At 41.4% G+C, this 20,569-nt stretch overlaps 1 protein-coding gene across 4 annotated transcripts in view; it reads left to right on the top strand.

The window, feature by feature from the left end:
* Positions 1-20,569, top strand: part of plch2 (phospholipase C eta 2) — a 167,397-nt gene that overhangs the window by 143,514 nt on the left and 3,314 nt on the right. For 3 of the 4 annotated variants that reach the window (XM_023331330.1, XM_023331324.1, XM_023331337.1), the window contains 14 exons: positions 25-196; positions 2,045-2,152; positions 2,382-2,387; positions 3,205-3,360; positions 4,471-4,569; positions 4,780-4,880; positions 5,141-5,229; positions 5,551-5,733; positions 5,866-5,973; positions 6,110-6,234; positions 7,152-7,236; positions 7,731-7,877; positions 9,181-9,260; positions 15,178-15,562. In XM_023331330.1, the coding sequence (XP_023187098.1) occupies positions 25-196; positions 2,045-2,152; positions 2,382-2,387; positions 3,205-3,360; positions 4,471-4,569; positions 4,780-4,880; positions 5,141-5,229; positions 5,551-5,733; positions 5,866-5,973; positions 6,110-6,234; positions 7,152-7,236; positions 7,731-7,877; positions 9,181-9,260; positions 15,178-15,562 (1,844 nt within the window). The remainder of the gene's footprint in view (positions 1-24; positions 197-2,044; positions 2,153-2,381; positions 2,388-3,204; positions 3,361-4,470; positions 4,570-4,779; positions 4,881-5,140; positions 5,230-5,550; positions 5,734-5,865; positions 5,974-6,109; positions 6,235-7,151; positions 7,237-7,730; positions 7,878-9,180; positions 9,261-15,177; positions 15,563-20,569) is intronic. The other variant, XM_023331333.1, reaches the window with a different exon arrangement.

Here is a 20,569-nt window from a genome sequence, read left to right on the forward strand (position 1 = left end):
CAGCCTGTCATTGTCATTCCTCAGCTACCCGGTGATCCTGTCCATCGAGAACCACTGCAGCGTTCTTCAGCAAAAGAAGATGGCCCAGTACCTGGTGGAAATCCTCGGGGACAAACTAGATGTGTCCAGCGTCAAGGCAGAGGAGTCTGGGAGACTACCCTCTCCAGAATCTCTCAGGGGCAAGATCCTGGTGAAGGTGAAGTCTGAATCTTGTTGTCTTATGGAGTAGGCTGAGTTTTAGATGCTACAGAGTTTAGACGACCTCCATCGCCAACATTCTTCACAGTTCGGAGACTCGGTCCCCGGGCTGTTATGACAGCCCTCCTTTTATCTGCAGGTTGATCTTCACACTGTAAAATCAAAGGCAGAATAGCGGACTGGAGTGTGGAGAGGAGTGTGTGAAAACGGTGTGAGGAAACCTGCCTCGCTGTAGGAAGGACATTTCCTCCTAGAGGGCTTGTGTGCAGTTGAACCAAACTGTAACTCATCTCATCTGTTCATTTGTGTCATGTTGCGAAAACACAGGTGCATCTTGGGAAATATAAGTATTATAAAAACTTTAATTTGTCTAAAGGATACTTATTTACACATATGTGTGTAAATATTTATTTACACGTGTGTTGTGACAGTCACTGAAACGATGAAGATTAGCTACACAGTGTCATTGTTGAAGAAGCTGGGTATTTCAGAGTGCTGTATGCAAATATATTAAAGGAACATTCAGTGGAAAGAATTTAAGCAGAAGAAAAAGATGCACAAGCAACAGGGATAATTGTAATTGTGAGCTTGAGAAGAAAAGCCAATTCGAGAGCTTAGAGGAGAGTCTATGAGTTGCACATGTTGCTATTCTGAGCCAGAGACGACGTCTGCAGGGCTGAGGAGAAAATGGACTGGGCTGCTGCTCATTGCACCACATCCCTTATTTCTGGAAATCAAGATCATAGAATACGGATGAAGAGTGAAGAGACAACGAATCAAAGCTCGAGTTCCAGTATCCAAACTCAGGGCAGCCATTGAGCAGGACGGCATGCTTCACTAAACCGTTTTCACTGCAGCTAAAATGTAAAAACTGTGAGAAAAATCAAACATCCTTGTCTTCTCAGGATTTCATGATTATGGTTATATGTATACCGAAATAATCAGCTGATCTGAGTCTTAATCTCAGTCTATATCAGGGGTCTCAAACTCCAGACCTCGAGGGCCGCTGTCCTGCAGTTTTTAGATGTGCCACAGGTATAAAACACTGGAATGAAATGGCTTAATGACCTAATTATTCTGTTCAGTTGTGGTGCAGCAGAGGCACATCTAAAAGTTGCAGGACTGTGGCCCTCGAGGACTGGAGTTTGAGACCCCTGATCTATATGTTTGTGCCTGCACTGAATTTCTTTAAGACAAAATAACATATCTGGATCTATTTGAGTCCATTAGAACCACAACCTCCAGGTTCTCCATTGATGAAGCTGACAGTTGACCACAGCTGCTGCTCACAGCCTTACAACTGATGTTCTCTTGAGTGACTTTAAATCCCAGCATAAAAATTAGGTTAAAATTAAACTAAATCTAAAAGAATAAAGACTCCAAACTACGGCCATGGTGGTGGAGCGGTTAGGTTAGGGCTGGTTCATGGATTCCTTTGCACCAGAGATTTTCAACTCAAATCCGAGGCAACCTGCAATCTTTTTGGCACTTTAGAGACAGACAAAACCGGGCCATGGAAGCAATGTTGTCAGAAGAGTGGTCCGAAAGTCCAGAATAATACAATCAGACAGTAAACAACTACTTGATATTAGTGCTGCTGTCTAGTTCTACAAGCTTTTTCCATGTTGGCTTCATCTTTGCCCTAGACTCTAAGCAGGGTCGGCTTACTTTTCACTATGGCTGTAACCCTTTTCAGCTCCTCTTTGGCTTCCTCTGTGTAAAGTGAAGTCAGTGCTCTACAGTAACTCAGTGTTGGACTTGCGCGAACAGTGCCCTCTTCTAACTCAAAATGCTCCTGAGACGGTTGCATCTGTTTATTGAAATATATTTTCCACTTCCGTTGCAGGGCAAGAAGCTGCCTCCTAATATCGACGAGGACGCAGAGGAGGGAGACGTGTCGGATGAGGACAGCGCTGATGAGATGGAGGACGACTGCAAGCTGATGAACGGAGATGTACGTAGCCTCCGTGTTCTCGTCTGTTTCCGGCAGTCCACATGTCCCTGTGCTCAGTAGACGAAACCTTAATTTTGCCGTGTGTTCACCTTAGTATCAAGCTTTGCTGATAGTGTTCTCTTGGTTGGCTTTGGTCCTCCTTTATGTGCCTGTTTGGTCTTATTTCCTGCTCTCCTCTCTTCTTCTTTGTCCTCTCTTCTTTTCCTGAACATGTGCTAACTCCTTAAAGTGGAAGGTATCGTATCAAAGACTTCATCTTTAGTCATCTCAGTCATGCTCCATCCGCTCTCATCCTGCCTGTTTAGCTTCAAGCTGTTGGGCGTCAAAATGTTGCCTCAGCTCTCCTCAGCAGGAACCATTTAGACACATGAGGCCGACCCAAACGACACTTATTTAAGAGAAATGATTTTAATCTTTTTTCAGCGACATTACAGAAGTGCTTAAATTTAGCACTTCAGTGTGAAAAGTAAAAAGAAAAAAGTAGGCCGATTTAATGCAGTTTACGATTTTTAAACGCATCAGAACAGATAATCCTCTGAGGATCTGCTGTTATGTTTTCAGTTAATGGATGAAGAATTTTTTTTTTTCCAGGATTCATTGTGTTTATTATAGGAAGAAGAAAATGCAGCATTCAGCTAACAATTCTTTCAAACGTTTCAATGAAATGATCCCGTTGTCACTGCAGTGAAATATTAATTCAAAGTGAAAATAATTCCTCCGACTTAATTTCACGTGGATCTGACTTTTGTGAGTTATTGATCACATCTGCCATCTTGTGGCTAAACTGTGCATGTGCGTTCCACTCAAACTAGAGCTGTGTCTGTGAAGACAGCCTTTCATTTGAACTGTTGGGGGCTGACAATCTGTCAAACTCCTCTGTAGAACTCTGCCAGAGCTGCAGCAACATCTGTTTGACCCAGCAGTGGGAATGTACTGTACTCTGTTCAAGAGGAAACATTTACAGACTGAATCTGAGCGTTATGCTAAATCACAAATAATTTTCATACGGTGCCGTTCACCGTCTAACCTTCAGTCGCTGCTCTGTCCCGCAGACATCAGCTAACAGGAAGCAGGTGGAAAACATGGCTAAGAAAAAACTGGACAACCTGATGAAAGAGTCCAAGATCCGAGACCGGGAGGATCCAGACAGCTTCACCATCGCTGGCCTCCCACCAAGTGGGAAGACCCTTGATAAGAGTGACATCAAGGTAAACACAGAATATAAAGAACAAGCTTGTTATTTACCCAACTAACTCAGTCAGGATCATCCTGTTGAGGGCGCAATGTCTGACATCTTGTTGTTGTTATGGAGAACAAAGGTGGGTGGTGACAGTCAACTGGTTTAAGCATTTACTCATGACAATGATCTTTTTTTTTTTTCCTCAACTAAAACACATTAAAGAAACAGAAGGTTGTTTTAGAAGACGTTTATAACAGGTGTAGAAAATATTGGGAGACTAAAGTAAAATATTGAGTCTTCCCACATTGTTTTGAAACCTTAACATGTAACTAAGGCCTTCTCCCTGTAAAACACTGTTGCCAACTTTATACCCTTGCTTGGTACCCCTGTAGTGACATATTTTAAGAAAGCGACAAATCTAGCGACTTTTATCTGTTGTTGGAGGTTTTTATGGTGACAACATGTGAAGCACCAATTGCTCTTCACCAACTGAGAGAGCAGCGAGTTTTGCTGTGAGGCTCTCCCACTTCCTAATCACTGCAAACCAACACTGTTCTCCTGTTTTGGGTGAATTATCTTTCGAAAGTATATGAATACGATTTAATTTTTGCAAAAGACTTCTATACACTTTTATGTAGTGTTTTTTTGTACTTTTTGAATGTAACCAGTATTTAGATTTAGGTTATCCAAACTTTTGCAATACGTTCTTAATGTAAGCTCTGAAATAAGCTCTGTAATGAGAAATGTCTCCTAATGTTTTTAGATTTGAGACAAAATAAGTCTGAGCCAAAGGTTTAAAGCATTTTGAGTTCTTACCCAATAAATGGAGACCAATAAATGACCGGTGAGGAAAAATGACCGCCATCTTTGACCTCACACCGTCACAGCCATGTGGCTAATACCGCACCACTTCCTTCTTTCAAGTGCTGCATGACTACATGACATGTCATTGAGAGTGACTATTTAAAAACTGTTGATGGTAAATATTACATGATATTTGTGTAATGCTGTCTGTGAAACCAGGATCTGAACAGAGTCCTGGACTATGTGAACAGGTAGAACTCTTTTGGCTCCTTCAGGACTTCTCCATTCCTGTTTGAAGTGCTTCTCAGAAAATGTCTTTCTTCTCCGGCTAAAGGGTAAAAGTGACGAGGGGACAGACACAGCTGATGAGACCAACCCCAGCAGTACCAAGCGCTCCAGCCGCTCCTTCATCGGAAGCTTCTCTAAGCGCAAGGTTGGCACTGATGTTTCACCCTCCGAACGCCTCAGTCAGTCTAGAAATGACAACAAAGGAAGTAGTTTGTGTCAACGTTCACACAAATAAGTTCCCTGCAAACTCTTGGCGTTTTAAGTTTAAAATGCAAATGGAACTTGTGTGGACACAATTCAATGAGTCGGTGTTTCCCATGCTGCCTGTCAGGTGACCTGCTCATTTTTTTCACAGAAAAAGTCGTCAAAGTTGAAGAAGACCTCGAGCTACGAAGATACAGACACGGACCAGGAGAGCACAAGCAGTGCTTCTCGAGCCCCACCCCACCACAACAAGTATGTGTCCCAGAAACACACACCTCCACTACACTGTGCGCACTGACGGTGACTAGCAAGGGCCATTCTTACATTACCTGTTTTAACTCCCGTGGTCTCTGAGGGAAATGTGATCATGCTGAGTCAGCAAGTCACAGCTGCACACGCTGAAACTACCTTTTCTGGTTAATGTGTAGGTTGCACTTTGATCAACTCCTCTTCTTTTTAATGTAATTACTGTATAGATTTCAAACATTTTAACCCTTTCATTGACCCCACAGAAAGAAGAAGACCATGAAGCTCTCTAGAGCCCTGTCTGATCTGGTGAAGTACACCTGCTCTGTGGGTCTATATGATATTGAGACCCAAGGTGAGTGTAAAATCATCCAGCCGATGCAGGCTGTGCACACGATTTAATTGCATTAATTGGATTTATTTATTGTGCTTTTTTAGCTGGGGTATAGTCAGTTAGTTGTGAGTAGACAGTGTCTTCACTAAGCAATCATCACACTAGCAGCTCAATCTCTTTCTGATTCACCAAACTGAAACCTTAGACTCTTATTGTAGGAAAGACGCTGACTGTTCAAAACTGTCAGCGTAAAGAAGTGGATTACAAATCATACCTCTAAACTACATAACCCGTGTGAGTTGCACTGTTCTCTGCGAATCAGATGTTTGTTTTGTGTGGCAGCTAACTGCAGCTGGCAGGTGTCGTCTCTGAGCGAGACCAAAGCCCATCAGCTGATGCAACAGAAAGCTGCGTCCTTCATCCAGTTCAACCAGCGCCAGCTGTCCCGAATCTACCCGTCCTCCTACCGGGTGGACTCCTCTAATTTCAACCCCCAGCCTTTCTGGAGCACCGGCTGCCAGCTTGGTAAGCCTACAGCACCACACTTGCAGATCTGCTTTCTGCTGCTCCCACAGCCTTGAACACATGAATCTAGTTATTCTTCTCCTCAGTGTAATATCTAAGATCTTATTTTACTCTACATCATTTTGATTTCAGTTGCGCTCAACTACCAGTCTGAGGGGCGGGTCCTTCAGCTCAACAGAGCTAAATTCTACAGCAATGGCAACTGTGGCTACATCCTCAAACCCGCCTGCATGTGTGTAGGTCTGTTCAGGAAATGTTCCTTCAGGCAGTTTACTCTCGACCTGCATGTGCTCCGTCACCTTTCCACTTCTTCACAGTGGGTTCATCAGTACTGTTTTGTGTGAGCTTTAGAACAAATCTTTCCCACCCACTTCAGGTGCCTTTAACCCGAACCTGGAGGACCCCCTGCCAGGCCGCATGAAGAAACAGCTGGTGTTAAAGATAATCAGTGGACAACAGCTGCCCAAACCCAAAGATTCAATGCTGGGAGACAGAGGAGAGGTGGGCCTGATTTCTTTGTTTACAAGACACACACCCCTCCTACTGCTCTGTAGAGGTTGTTTCTCCCTGTCGCCTCCAAAGGGCAACATTATACACAACTCACAGCAAAATCACAATTTGCTGGGATTCGTGTATATTGACACAAATCAGTCAGATAACACACTCATCTTTGTAGCACTTTGTATTCATCCTCTAGATTCCGCTGCTGCTCTAGAGTCACCTGCAGCGGCTGAAAGCAAACAGAGGAAGCATTGTTGTGAGGACCATAGTGTCATTGCTGCAGTGGAGAACTACTGTTATACTATTGTACTTTATTTTTGCTAAGACTGTGTATAAACCACAGGGTCCGCTCGCATCCTTAAAAAGTCCTAAATTAATGTATCTAAAGTTAAGGCCTAAAAATATCTTGAATTCATTTCAATAAATGTAGGCTGGTATTAAATACGTGACTCACAGGATTTTAAGTTTTGTCATGGCACAACTTTTTAAACTTGTATATTCTGATAGGTTAATGTAATATTTTTTTACCACAGGACTTTTCTGTCAGGCAAAAGTTTAAGTGGCGCATCACCGCTTCTGTGACATGCAGACATCTTCCTTGCTTTCTGTGACTTGAGACTTGAGTTGAGGTTACTCCCAAATGACTACTAATATACGCTTACACCTGGCTAGCTAACTTTTATATATATATATATATATATATATACTGTATATGTAATAAAGAGAGAGAGATATGTTGTCCAGAGGATATTGATAAAGTAATTTTCCTTGAGATGTTGCACATCAAACCTGTCCATCCGTGCACATTCTGTCTCCTTAGCAACTGTGTTAATAATATCATTGGTTTGTCTGGTCTATTGAGGAGTTTTGTTGTTTTTCTATTCTCTCCTTAATGCTGTGTGACATCATTCTGTCAGATTATCGATCCGTTTGTGGAGGTGGAGATCATTGGCCTCCCAGTGGACTGCTGCAAAGAGCAGACCAGAGTGGTGGATGACAACGGTGAGTTGTTTGCTAACTGATAAGTAACCACGCACCTGATCATTATGGCATTCTGTCACTCTGTGTGCTCCAGTTAATGCTTGTGTTAGTGCATAAATATCCCGTTTGGTGTGACGGTGTGTATGGGGACAGAGGAGCTCTGCTTTGACCCACCTATGGTTGTGGTGCTGCTGCTGAATCAGGCTCTCCCCCCCTCAGTGTTGGAACTGCATGTTTGGCTCCTGATGTAGAACTGAATACCACAGCTTAATGTGCAGCGGCAGCACCTCTCAGTCTGCTGTCTCTGACTGAGAAGCACAAGATCCTGAATAATGAATGAGCACAGAGCTCACTTTCTGTTCGTCTCCTGCACCCTTCTTTCTCTTTTCCTGCATAATCTCCATTTATTTTTCACACCTTTCTTTGTGTCCTACTCCTCTTGCCTCCATCTCTTCCTTTGCCCCCCTCCACATCCACCTTCACCTGGTCCGTGGCCTCACTTTTGGCTCTTCCAGGGTTCAATCCGATGTGGGAGGAGACTCTGGTCTTCACGGTTCACATGCCGGAGCTGGCCCTTGTGCGTTTCCTTGTGTGGGATCATGACCCCATCGGCCAAGACTTCATCGGACAGCGAACCATTGCATTCCACAGCATGATGCCAGGTAGGAATCAGAAACGATGACCTTTAGCGGAAGCATGATCTATCTCTAAAAGCCAGGTTCCAACTCTTTCTCTTTGATCTATTATCTATTTCTATTTTTAATGGAAATACAAATGAATAGTTGTCTGAAAATAGTGTTTTCTTTTTTTTTATTTCTGTTGTGATGGTTGGATTATTATTTCTCTAAAGAGATCAGTATCAAAACTTCCAGTCCCTGAAAATGATTTTAAACAATAGCTCTGTTAATTACCAACTTTATATTTAAGAAAGAGCAATAATTTGATATAATAAAAAAAAATCAAAGCAAATTACACTGGATCCTGTTAGAGCTGTACTCTGAAAAGGATCATTTTCATTAAAGAAAATGCTCTTTTGTAGATATAAGCAAACCTGTTGTCTGCAAAGAGAAAAACTGTACAGCTCTTTCTCTTTATAAGAATGTCAATCAATTTTGGATTAGGTTAGCCCTAAAACTAGCTTATACTTGTGTGTTATGATCATGTAGTAATTACAGAAGAACTTTATTCGTACTTGATTGTATTTTCAAAGTGTAAAATCTCAATAAGAATAATTTGGCAAAAGAACTGATGTTTTACACATAAGGACAACAAAACCAAACTAAGTTTCCATCTAAAACGAATCGTAGAAATTTGTACTGCATGATTCTGTTTTTGCCGAATAGCTCATTGACGTCATGACGATGTAAAACTGGGGCAAATAAACCGGGTGAAAATTGTAGACAGTGCAAAAAAAAATACATGTAAACCTGCACAACCCAGGCTCTCTGTTCTGCCTTTACTCATTCTGACATGAGTCCTAAATCAAGCCAGTGACATTTTGCCCATGTGGGCTTTCAAAAACCAAGCCGGCACTCCAGAACCACGTGACTCAGGAAGCGGACCTCAACTGAGCTGCTGTAGAGCATGGTCCATGAAATAATTGCCTGAATACTCCTAAAATTTGAAACATTGCTGATGTTTGGACACCGCTATGCTCTTTTTGTATTCAATAGCATAACTGCTACTGAAGAAAGAACGCTTGGCTGAAGTCTAGTGATCTGTTCTGTCTTGGAGCTCTTCAGAACTTCTGGTTCAGTGTGTGTTGATGGTTAGAAATGAGGTAGCCACTATTTGTTTTGGTCTGGACCTCACTAGCTCCCTGTAATGCCTGCATCTCACACTGGAGCCCTGAACCACATTATTTTTTTAAACAAATCTGCTGATACAAGGCAGTAGGTTGACTTCAACGCCACCCTGTATTTCTTGTATTTCCTCAGAATTAATGATGCTGGGATCTGTGTGCAGGTTATCGCCACGTTTACCTGGAAGGTATGGAGGAAGCTTCCATTTTTGTTCATGTGGCTGTGAATGACATCACCGGTAAGGTAGGTACTTCCTGAGGAGGACGTCCTCTTCTCTAATTCTATCTTTGTTTCACACCTGATTGTGTGCTAGTAGTAGTTGACCTGCACAGAATGCTGTGGGGAACATGCTCCCTCAACATTCTGCTGGATTTTCAAGAAATGCACAGCCAAAGGTTTGACAGCTAAAAGAACGTGGTTTGCAAACTCTGCTGCTTCAGTTTTTATTCAGTGTTTATAGATTGGTCTGTGGAGTGATTGGATGCATTCTGATTAATGGCCAAGAGTTTTGCATCTTAACTTGTCATCAGCCTTTAAAGAAGCCATTCAGAAATGTCTCCATGGAGTAAAAGGTCTCCTCTTGCTTTTAATTCAACACTAATGGACTTAGTAGACTGAAGAACAGCACTGAATTTACTGAAACCATCACAGTATTGGGATGCTGAGGTACTAAAAGTCAAACCCTTGGGAAAACTTTGATAGTTGTTTGCAAGTGCCTGAGCTTTAAATGAGTGTGTAGAGACCTGATTTTCTGCTCATGACTGTCTGAGCCTGACTGCTCCTCCATAATGAGAGACACTTCAAAGCTGCAGTATGCAACTTTTATCAAAATGTTTTTTTGTTTGTTTGTTTTTTTTCCACATATGGCGGTATGACATTTTCCTGTAACGGTAACTCATTTCTTTTTCAGTAAAATGTCAGGTTTAATATTAGGATATAAAGCAGCACTAGATCACAGTTTGGCTTTTCATTGTATTTCTTTTGTCTCGTTTTTTGTCTGGATTCTCTCAGTTGTCTCCAGCCATGCTGTGAATGACCGCTTTGTTCTTCATAATGTCCTCACTTTGAACTTCCTTCTCTCTGCTGTCTCTGTGTGCTTCCTGTTGTGATTTCTGTTGGTCCACCCCACATCTTTTTTCCCCCTCTTCCATCCTCTCAGATTTTTCCCTTTCTTCCTGTGTCTGTTTCTAATTTCAGTGGAACCGCCTCTTACCACGCTCTAACAGCAGGACAGTGTTAGGAGCCTTGAAGCTGCACCTTAAAACTCAGGTGTTGTGAGCTCCAGTTGGCGTCTTGCATGAGCTACAACCTCCACCTTAATAATCCACCACCCAACACACTTATCAGCCAAATTCTGGCATAAGGCACTCAGGCCAACTCATGCTGCACATGAGTTATGAAGCCTTGAACTGGCTGCATTCATTACCCTCGAGTAGATCCAATGTTAGAAATACCATCTCAAGAAATCTGTTTGGCTGTCTTCAATTTTCGTCCTCAACTACACTCCTGTTATTGTATTGTTTGGGGAAAAATTAATTGACATCAAGGTGAAATTTACAACAAACTCTGATAAACTGGGCAGGACCAGCTGGTAATCATGACACATCAAACGGTTCTTTTTAGCACTGAGTTTAAAAGTTCACTCAGCATAGATGGAGATTCAAATACTGCCAAACCTCACACCACCATTGCACCATCTCTAGCACCACAAACACAGCCCTTCTTGCAAGGGTTAGGATAGTTACATAGTTAATTGTACCACGGTTAATCTTTTTTTTATTTTATTATCAGAACTTTAGAGACTGAGTCAAACTCAGGTTTCATGAGACAGATAGAGAATGGCTATTCTCTATCTGTCTCATGAAAGTTGAAAAAAGAAAGTTTCATTACTGCCACTAGATCTAATGTGTTCTATATAAATTGTTAGCATATACTTGAACCTTTATTCTGGATAGTTGTGTAAGTGATGCGCCACGGCAAATGTATGAACAACTCGGCAGAGCAGAAATGGAAGAAAAAAAATGATAGAAATCATAAATTTCTGAGAAAATAGGGATTTTGTTTTCTTTTTTTTTGGAAAACCCACTAGTTCAACTCTTGAATATACTATTCCATGCTTTAAAAAGCAGGTTCAGAGATTTTAAAATGGTCAGGACTACTATATGATCAGAGAAATCCAAGTCTGCAGGGATATTTTTAGTTTTCTCAGGGCAAGTTGCAGAGCTTTTGTTTTTAGAAGACTATTGCAGCACACAGGATGCCACTGACATGCAGATAAATATCTGCCTGGCCTGGGGCTGCACTGCTGCGACTGTGCCGAGTGTAATACGATGGTGACGAGGCAGCGAGCATTCATTGCCCCTGCTCACCAAGTGCATCTGCTCAACTAAATCAAAGAATTATTGTTGGGTTTTCTTCAGGCTGAAAGAAAACATTGTCTAACATAATATTTTTTTCACTTATTTGAGAGAATTTCAAGCTGTTCAAATGGATCTTTTTAAACGCTCTTTTAAGTGAATGGATCCTGAAAATTTGGTTCCTTTCAAAGAGCCATAAGTCCCATTGTTAGCTTTCAGACAACGGTAGGGAATGGGGGTATTGCAAAGTAATGCAAGTTAACATTTACCTCATCAACCACATATTATAGAGCAGGTTTTGGAAAATTCTTCGGAAGAAACGGTTAGAGCTGTTTCGTCTGAAATCTCGTTTTCTGAGTGCCAACATTGATATCTTGATATCTTCTTAAATACGTTTTTGATTTGCTTGTGTTTGACATCATTGAGAACCTTAGAATCCACACTTTCAGAGTACTTCAAAACACTCTTTAGTAGACGTGTTTATGCTTTTGACCGGGCCAGCTACATTATACGTGCTTAAAATCAGGTTCCTTTGGTCTGACTAATGAAATACTTGGAGCCTTAGGTAATTTTACCAACCTGACTAATACTAGGCTAATCATAAGTCATTGTAATAAAAGAATGGGTGTGAGAATGATTTACAGCCTTTTTCTTGCAACAAATTAAAAAAAAAATCTTGTTGCTATAAAAAACAGAAATCAAATAAAAATGTCTTCATTTTAATACACATTCCACTCAGCCTCTGCATTTTGTCCTTGGTCTTCCACTAAGCATGATTCACCACACCGTCGTTGACGGGCTGTTTGGATCTACTTTTCTCACCATCTTCCTGGACTTTCTATTCATTCCATTCAGCAAAAGTTGTTGTGTGTACAGTGGTGTGAAAAAGCATTTTATTTTGTTCAGATTTCTTATGTTTTTACTTTTTTGGCATATCTAAATGTTTCAGATCATCAAGCAAGTTTTAATCAAAGATAATATGAGTTGATACAAAATGCAGTTTTTGAACGATTAACCACCTTTTGCTTAATGCTGAGTTCAATTTCACAGTCCCAGACCTGATCACTTCCAGACTTGTAGAATCACGAAATCATTTGAATTGCACCTCTCTGGCAACACAAAGTAGGCCGAAAGATCTAAAAAGGAAAAGCGTCACATCCTCATCAAAAAATTTAAGAACAACTGAAACAGTCTTTGACTTATTTCAGTCTGGATAGCATTGTCGAACCATTAGCAGGACTTTGGAACAATCACAGTGAAAGCTATTATATATTATTGGAGTATACATTATTGGAACAATGGTGATCCGTTTGAGATCTGGTTGCATGACTTGTGGTTGTATGAAACACCATGTTGGAAAACCCTCTGTGGCTAAATTAAAACGATACTCAAAGAAAAGAGGGCCAGAATGTGTCTACGGTGGTTAAAATAAAATAAAAAAAGACGGATTTCTACTTATCTTAAATGCTTGATGCAGACATTAGATTTAGGGTCAGGGTAATTCACATGACTTTTTCCCTTAATGCCCTTTTCATCTGGGTATCTTTGTCTGTTACTACAACTAGTTCATTAGGAAAAATTAACTAACGAATCATCAGCGTGGAAAAAAGCAAAAACAGAAGAAATCAGGGCGCAAATACCTTTTTAACACACTGTAGGTGCATTTCTACACAAACATTTTTTATTATTCTAATACTTCTTGAGTACTGTTGTCAGACACTTTGATCTGTGTATTAAAAACAAGAAAAGGAAATGTCCTCTGCAAAAAATAACTTTTTTTTTTTCATTCATCTTGAGATATTTTGTGCTAAAGAAAGAGAAAGCAGAGTTCAGTGCTCTCCCTCAGTTGCAAAGCTTTGATCTACAGCAGTTTCTTTTTGGAATCTAATTTCAATTAATGTTTATTATTAGATTAGATTGGATATCAATCTGCTCTTCCATGTGCTGGAAAGACACCTTTTACCTCATCCCACTAACATGTCTTTGTGTTTGCTCTGCTCAATTGTAATCCCTATCTCTTACTGAGTTTCAGAAGCATTACCGTCATTGTCTAACTGTTTAAGTGTTCGTACAGTGTGAACTGGCCCCGAACATGTAGCATGTGAAAGCATTTTCTTTTTCCCAGACAAGTTCTTTATGTTCTACAAACAGACGATGTTCAGCTGGAAAATTAATTCAGATGTGCAATAATCAAGTTATTATAGTAAAAGTTAAAGTTGGTCAGCAGACTTTACAGTCCAATAACAATGAGTAATATTAATACCACACTTTTTCTTCACCATTTCTCATTTCTCTAAAATGTTGTTCATGCAGATTAGTCCTTCCAGGAATCACTCGGATTGCATTTGTTCAGTAGTTCTCCAGGCTTTCCAAAGCCTTTCTAAAGCTTAACTTTGGCAGTTTCTTTTCCATCAGCCCACTTTTTGTAATTGACCATGGTAGCATAGTGTGTATCTTTTAAAAGATGAGGAAACTGAAATTGGAAAACTGGAAACTGAGAAAGTGACGGGCTTAAAAGCACCATCACCAAAGAGATAAACTTTAAGAAAACAGGAAAGAGCAAATACAGAATCTGACTGTATGTCCAGGGTTCATCTGGTAGCTCTTTGGGAATCATCTTGTTGGAGCTAATATCTTATTTGCCGTTTGCCAGATTCTACTATCTTTGGTAGTTTTCTCTGATTCAGTGAAACAAATGGAAACAGATTGTAGGTCTGAAACAGGATCTCAATGGAAAAATACTTGTAAATAAGGTTTGTAGACATTTTAAGTTTTCCACAGACCGTATCACAAAAACCTAACTCTTGCATGCCTTAGGACTAAGTACCCTTTTAAATCTAAGGCTATTTCCACACAGCATGTCTTGATGCTCAATTCAAATTTTTCTTGCTGAAATCAGATTTTGTATTTGTTTTTTTTTTATTATTTTATTTTGCTCCTTCACATTTGTAGAACTAATGATGGATGGAGCCATCTATGAATCTATTTTAAAGTTTATTCAGAGCCGACAGTATCGTCACAAACTCATAAAAAGATGAAGGCAGCTAAAAAGAAGACAACACAGCTGATGACAACGGCCTGCAGTGGAGCGTTGACTGCAGCCAGACAAGTTTGTTTGGATTTGTACTCAGAACTAGTAGTGGGGGGATTGGGACGTAACGTGCTTCAGTGACACAGACTTCTTTCATAATTATCATTTTCAGCTGGTGTTTATGTCTGTCTCACGTCAATAACAAAAATTTTGGGTAAAAAATAGACTTGACCGTTCAGACTGCAGACGCTTTGAAACAATCGGATGCGTACCTGAATTAGTGCCACATACAGAAGTGGTACAAATTAAGATATTTCGTTGGGTGAAAAGATCAGAATTGAGTTGTTCAGACTGGTGGCAATGTTACTGCTGTGTGAATGTAGCCTAAATGATTCGTATAAAAGGATCTTTAAAATGGCGTCCTGCGAGAATGGTCTAGTACTAGGCTGAAAATGAGTGAAAAGAAAACATTTGAAGGAGAATCACAAGGCCTGAGAAACTGTAGATGAAGGCCAGTTTAATAAATAAATGTTTTGGGAGGAAAAAAAGATATGTGGGGTAATTTGAAACTTTTGCACAATGCTGTGTGGTTGATCATTTACAGATGCTTCTTCTGTAAATGTGTGTGTGTATAATATGTGCATGCATGCTTACTGTGTTAAAATGGCTTGTGTATTTTTTTCTTTTCTAACACAAGTGAGTCCCTTCGCATGTGGAAACATCAGCCTCTGTTTGATTCAATGTTTCACACCGCTTCCTGTTTCTTCCACAGGCCAGAGCAGCCGGTGGTATAAAGGGTCTGTTTCACAGAAACCCAAAGCAGGCTTCCCTGGACAGCCATGCTGTTGTGCATCCCGGCCGTAAGCACCCGTTCGGTGCCCACCTCCTGCGCCGCACCGCCAGCGCCCCCACCAGAGGCCAGCCCAAAGTTAAGAAGGGTTTCCCTGAGCTCGCCATCGACACCAAAGATTACAGCTCGGAGGGGGCAAGTGAGGAGCGGGAGTTTGAGGACAGAGACAAGGCATCTGCGGCCACATCCTACCAGTTCACTCCCTCACCACAGCACCACATCGGGGAATCGGCGGACCCCCACCGAGCCAAGGGCCCCTGGGACCGTCCTGACACAAACGGAGCTCTCCACCCAGAGGAGAGCAAAGGTAAGAGCTCGCCTTTTGCTCAGCGCCGACCCATGAGTGAGCCTTTAAAGCGGGCCAGCCGTCTCCGCTTTCATGAGCCGCTGGACATGAAGCCAGGCGTGTTTGCTCGAGTGGCTCTCAGTAGCTCAGGTAGGGTGGGGATGTCCTCCAACTGCATCACCTGTGTGATTGGCTCCAAGGAGAGTCCCGAAGCTGAACGAAAGGTTGAGGAAACACAAAAAGGCAATTCTGGAAAGACGGATGCGGACAGACAGGAGAAAAATGTTTGTTCTGACCCAGACAAGAGACAAGTTCAACAAGATTCAATTACCAAGACAGCAGCTGCCCCTCTTGACTTACAGCAGCCTCTGTCCAAAGCCACCTCCTGTGTGGAAGCCCAGTTTCAGTGGCCCCCTCAGGCTGTCCTATGTACCCCCCTGTTCTCCAGATCAAAGGCCAGACAGACTCTCGGTCCCCAACACTTCCGGCCTCATCCTCAAGCTCATCCCCGGAGCATTCGTTCCTGCAGCTTTCCACGCAGGCGCTTCCCTAACGCTGTAACACCAGCACCTTGCATGGCTCCGGACTGCAGGACCAGCCTATGTTGGCAGCAGACCACCCCCCCCAACTACGGGTCTGTCTGTGGCTCATCAACCACTCCATTAAGACCGCTGACTGCAAGTGAAGCTCTATTGCTCAGCGACAGCAGCAGCTGTGACAGTCTGAGCAGCGTGGAGTCGCCTCCCATGCTGCCTCCGCGCTGTGTCCTCGACAGCCGCAAGAGGGCGGTAGGGACCCTGCAGCGAGAGATGAACGCCCTGTTTGCCCAGAAAATGGAAGAGCTGCACCATAAGTCCCCCATGTTTTTTGCTGGTAAGATGAGCCTGAGGCCAACCTAATGGTAGCTGTAGACGAGCTTCCATTATAGGCGTGGAGTCGATGTTTGGTAGTGGATGTAGGTCGAACCTTAGTCCTCTGTAGTGAGAACCCTTTTCACCCATTGTGTCCCTGATAGTCTGGCGGTAGACATGAGTCCTAGTACTCTGTTTTTCTTTATTCTACCATTCTCGTTGAGTCAAATATTTTATTCCAACAGTCTTCTAATAATTAACTTGGTTTGTTTCTCTAAATATGCCCTTCCTAATATTACCAACATGCTCGACAGATGAGAACAGTGGTAAGTTTTTTGTAAACCGGGATTAGTTTGAAAGCTTAGCTTTCAGACATCTGTTTGACCAGCCAGCAGAGAACTCTGCAGCTCTTTAATTCTCTTTAAGTCTGTGAACCCAGTGATTAGATGGCTCAGATTTTATTCAGAACTCTAAAGTTCTGAACAAAAGCAGAGCCAGCAGCTGTAGCAGAGTGTTGATTTACTAGACGAGAACGTTTCTACTCCATGTTTTTTTACTTAGATTATTTTAATTTGGCACAAAAAGCAAAATTGTTTTCTTTTTTTTTCACTTTAAGAATGTTTCTCGAAAATATATTTTGTAATGTTAAAGACTTTATTCTCGCTTAAATTTTTACACATTTGGAAAAAGACACACATCTGGGTTAAGCAACAGAATCGAGTTTGCAGGTATGAAAAATTCTTTCTGTCAATACCAAGCAGTTTTTGGTGGAGGCAGTGCAATGCTGTGGGATGGCATCTCCAAGGCCTGCCCTTATTGGAGCCAGTCTCAGATCAGATAAATCAAGATGAGATTCTCTGAGAGGGTGAAATGGCCTGTTCCAGCCTTGCTCTCAGCTCCACTTAAAATGTGTTCAGCTTGAGCATTCTGCCCATGACAAGTAGTCAGTAGTAGTAACTTCACTGGCAAACAGCTAAAGTCAGAGGCTGCAAGACTTCCTGTTTTAAAGAAAACCAACCTTCCTGGAAAGTACCACAGCCAAGCAGAACACCAGGCTGGTTGTAGCTTCTATAGAGAGAAAAACAACTAAGAAAGCATGAAATTAACGGTTGAAATGACAGCAACTACCACATTTTGCAGACTATGAGCAGCTACTGTTTCCACCTGCTTTGAGCCCTGCGATGCAGCTAATATGCAGCTTTTTACCAACATGTTTTGGAAGGCTGGACTGCTGTGTGATGAAGAGGACAGCACAAGCTTGCGATAGAATTTGCTTCAATGAAAGAGACAGTGAGAGCGACAACGAAAAAGAGATTGACTGTTAAGTTCTGATGCTGAAGATGAAGACTTTAGTAGTTTTAGTGCACAGTAGGAAGATGAAGATAGTTATTAATTACTTTTCCTGCTGTACTACTGTATTTTTCATTAGGCAGATGTGTAGTAGACACATGTGTATGTATGTACACTTTTTTGTTTTACTTTCAAAGTTAGTAGGTTAAATTTAACATAGAAAAATCAAGATGAGAGGAAGTGTACTTATAGTCAGGTGTGCTCAATAGTCGGGAAGTTACAGTAATAGAAATTGGAGAGTAGTAGAAGAAGAAAGTAGCAGAGAGAAAAAACTGCTCAGTCTATTCTTCAGTAGCCTACGCCTGTAGCAGCATAACTACAGAATTACTCAGGATAACCTATAAGCTAACTAAAAATTTGACTCTGGATTTAACAGGGAGCCCATGAAAGGAAGCTAAAACAGGAGAAATATGATCTCTCTTTTAAATTTTCATCAGACGTCTCTCTGCAGCATTTTGAAGCATTTTGTGGACTTCCTGATAGTATAGAATCACAGTAGTCCAGCCTTGAAGGAACTCTACCAGCTCTACCGTGATGTGCTCTTATTGTTTGAGACTACAAAGAAAAAACACCCAAAATCCAAATCCAGAACAATAATAGAAAAAATGATCTAGGTTATTTTAGAAGGCATCAGTAATGTGGACTAGTAGCTCAGACGTTCACACTAGAGCTTTATTTTTTGTTGTTTTAATATAACAGTGGCTCACCTGTTGGATTGTATATTTTGGAAGTTTATTCATTTCGCCCCGGCTCATTAATTGTAGCGTTCCTGAGCCTCATTTTACCTCCATGTTCTACAGCTTCTAATAAGCTGGAGTCCTGGAAGGTTTCCTGTGTGATGGGCTGAGCTGAGAGTCACGAGTTTCTGATGTTTCCTCCATGAGAAACCTCCTGCTCACATGATAAATTTCCTTGTTTTGCTGTTCTGCTTGGACCCAGCTGTTCCACCCTGATGCTCCCCCCTTCCCCTCTGCCTGTTGGTAGATCATGTGATGGAGATGTTTTATATGCAAATGGCTCTTTTGGGGAAAGCAGAATGCGTTTAGAAATGTTCTGGCTGCGCTGGAGTAGATTATAGTCATATGATGTTGGCAGATGCTTACTGTATGCTATAGTAATCCTGTTCCAGACCCAGTTTCTGTGCAGCACATCATGATATTACAGAGAAACGTGTCCTGATGAGTTGCGTTCTGTCCTACAAGCTGCTTGCCTGCATCTCTTCCTCTTTCTTGTTGCAGTTTGGATAATTCCCTGTTTTCCTCTCTGTTCCTCTTTGCACGCTTTCCCTGTTCCTAGTGCAGAATTGAGGGGATGACCAGAGCCAGGTAAACTCACTACATGCATGCCAGTACTGCAACACCTTCACTTCACTGTCCTTTCTGACACCAACCATCTTTTCTCCATCTGCCCTTTGCTCCTGGGGATGGGATTTATTTATTTGTTCATTTTTTTGGGGGGACAAAAGTTTTAAAAAAGCCTTAAACAAGAATAAAATCAGAAGAATGGTTCCTAAAGAACCAGGACAATCAAACTAACTCAGAAGACTGATGGAGAAAAAGGGACAAACCCTCCGTAGATTTCTGTACAAAAGGGGCGAGGCGGGCTCACAGTGGGTGTTTTTCAGTAACTGGGTGGTCTTTAATTTAAACGGGGGTGTAGAGTTCTTTCTCTCTTGCAAGCTTCAGCACCATAATCACAAATATGCTAATATGTAGACAGTGTAAACAAGTTAATAATATCAGAATTTCTGTAGGTTTTACATTTCCACCAATTTATTTTCTTTTGCAGCACTATTTCCATGAACAAAGCCATTGTGAACTAATTCATCCTTACTCTCTAAACCATCTAAGGGTGTGTGACACGATTCTGAAAACGGACACACTGTGTGTCCGTTTTCAGAATCGTGGCTAAAATTCATGTCTGATAGAAGCTTGAGCCTTTCAAATCAGCATAGTGACTGCATCCAGGGCTGTGCTAGCTTTAGCTATGTGATCTGGTTAAACCCTTTGGAAAGTGACCGTTTCTGCATTTCTAAAGTTTAGTAATAAACTAAATCATTAGTTAGACCAGTGAATGTGCTTTTCTCTGCACATTCACTGGTCTAACAAAAATGAGATGGAGAGTTTGTTCCTCAAGTTTAGTTTTTTTTTTTTTTTTGTCTAAAGGATAGAAATGAGTCGTTCCTGTTATGTATTTTTTTATATTTAAAATCTCTCTTTGCTTTTCACAACAGCAGAAAGACTGCAGTCTAATATAGAAATTCAAGTCGTTTTTTTCTCCTCGGCATCATCCATTTACATCTCATCACTATTTTCACCTGTGAATCATTTCTTGTGTGTTAATAAAAGCAGTAAATGTAGAACTTTTTGCACTTTTTGCAGCTCAAATCGAGATCCACAGTGTGAAAAAACTTGATTGACCAGCACAGAGTCCTGACCTCAACCTGACTGAACAACTTTGTAATTAATTGGTGCAGAAACTCAAAGCAAGGCCTTTCGGACATCCGTGTAACATCAGTGTCTGACCCAAGAGGTCAGTTTCTGTATGAATGACCAAATGGTCCATCATATGGATTAAGAATCAGATGTCATTTAAGTTAGAGGGTTTGTGAAGCTGGATGCCCGAATAAGCTTGAATATGTATTGTATTAAAAACTAGCTAGCTTGTTTTAGATCCACCTGTTTGGTCCACTGCCTTAAGTATTGACTCTGAACTGAATGCAGAATCAATCTGCTGCTTTTTCAATTTGGTTGCTGGTTCATCTGCAGGAACCTGCCTAATAGCAAACAGATCTGCAGGTTGTGACAAGGTCATGGAGACGAAGCCG

The sequence above is a fragment of the Xiphophorus maculatus genome, chromosome 1 (genome assembly GCF_002775205.1).
Source record: "Xiphophorus maculatus strain JP 163 A chromosome 1, X_maculatus-5.0-male, whole genome shotgun sequence".
NCBI lineage: Eukaryota > Metazoa > Chordata > Actinopteri > Cyprinodontiformes > Poeciliidae > Xiphophorus > Xiphophorus maculatus.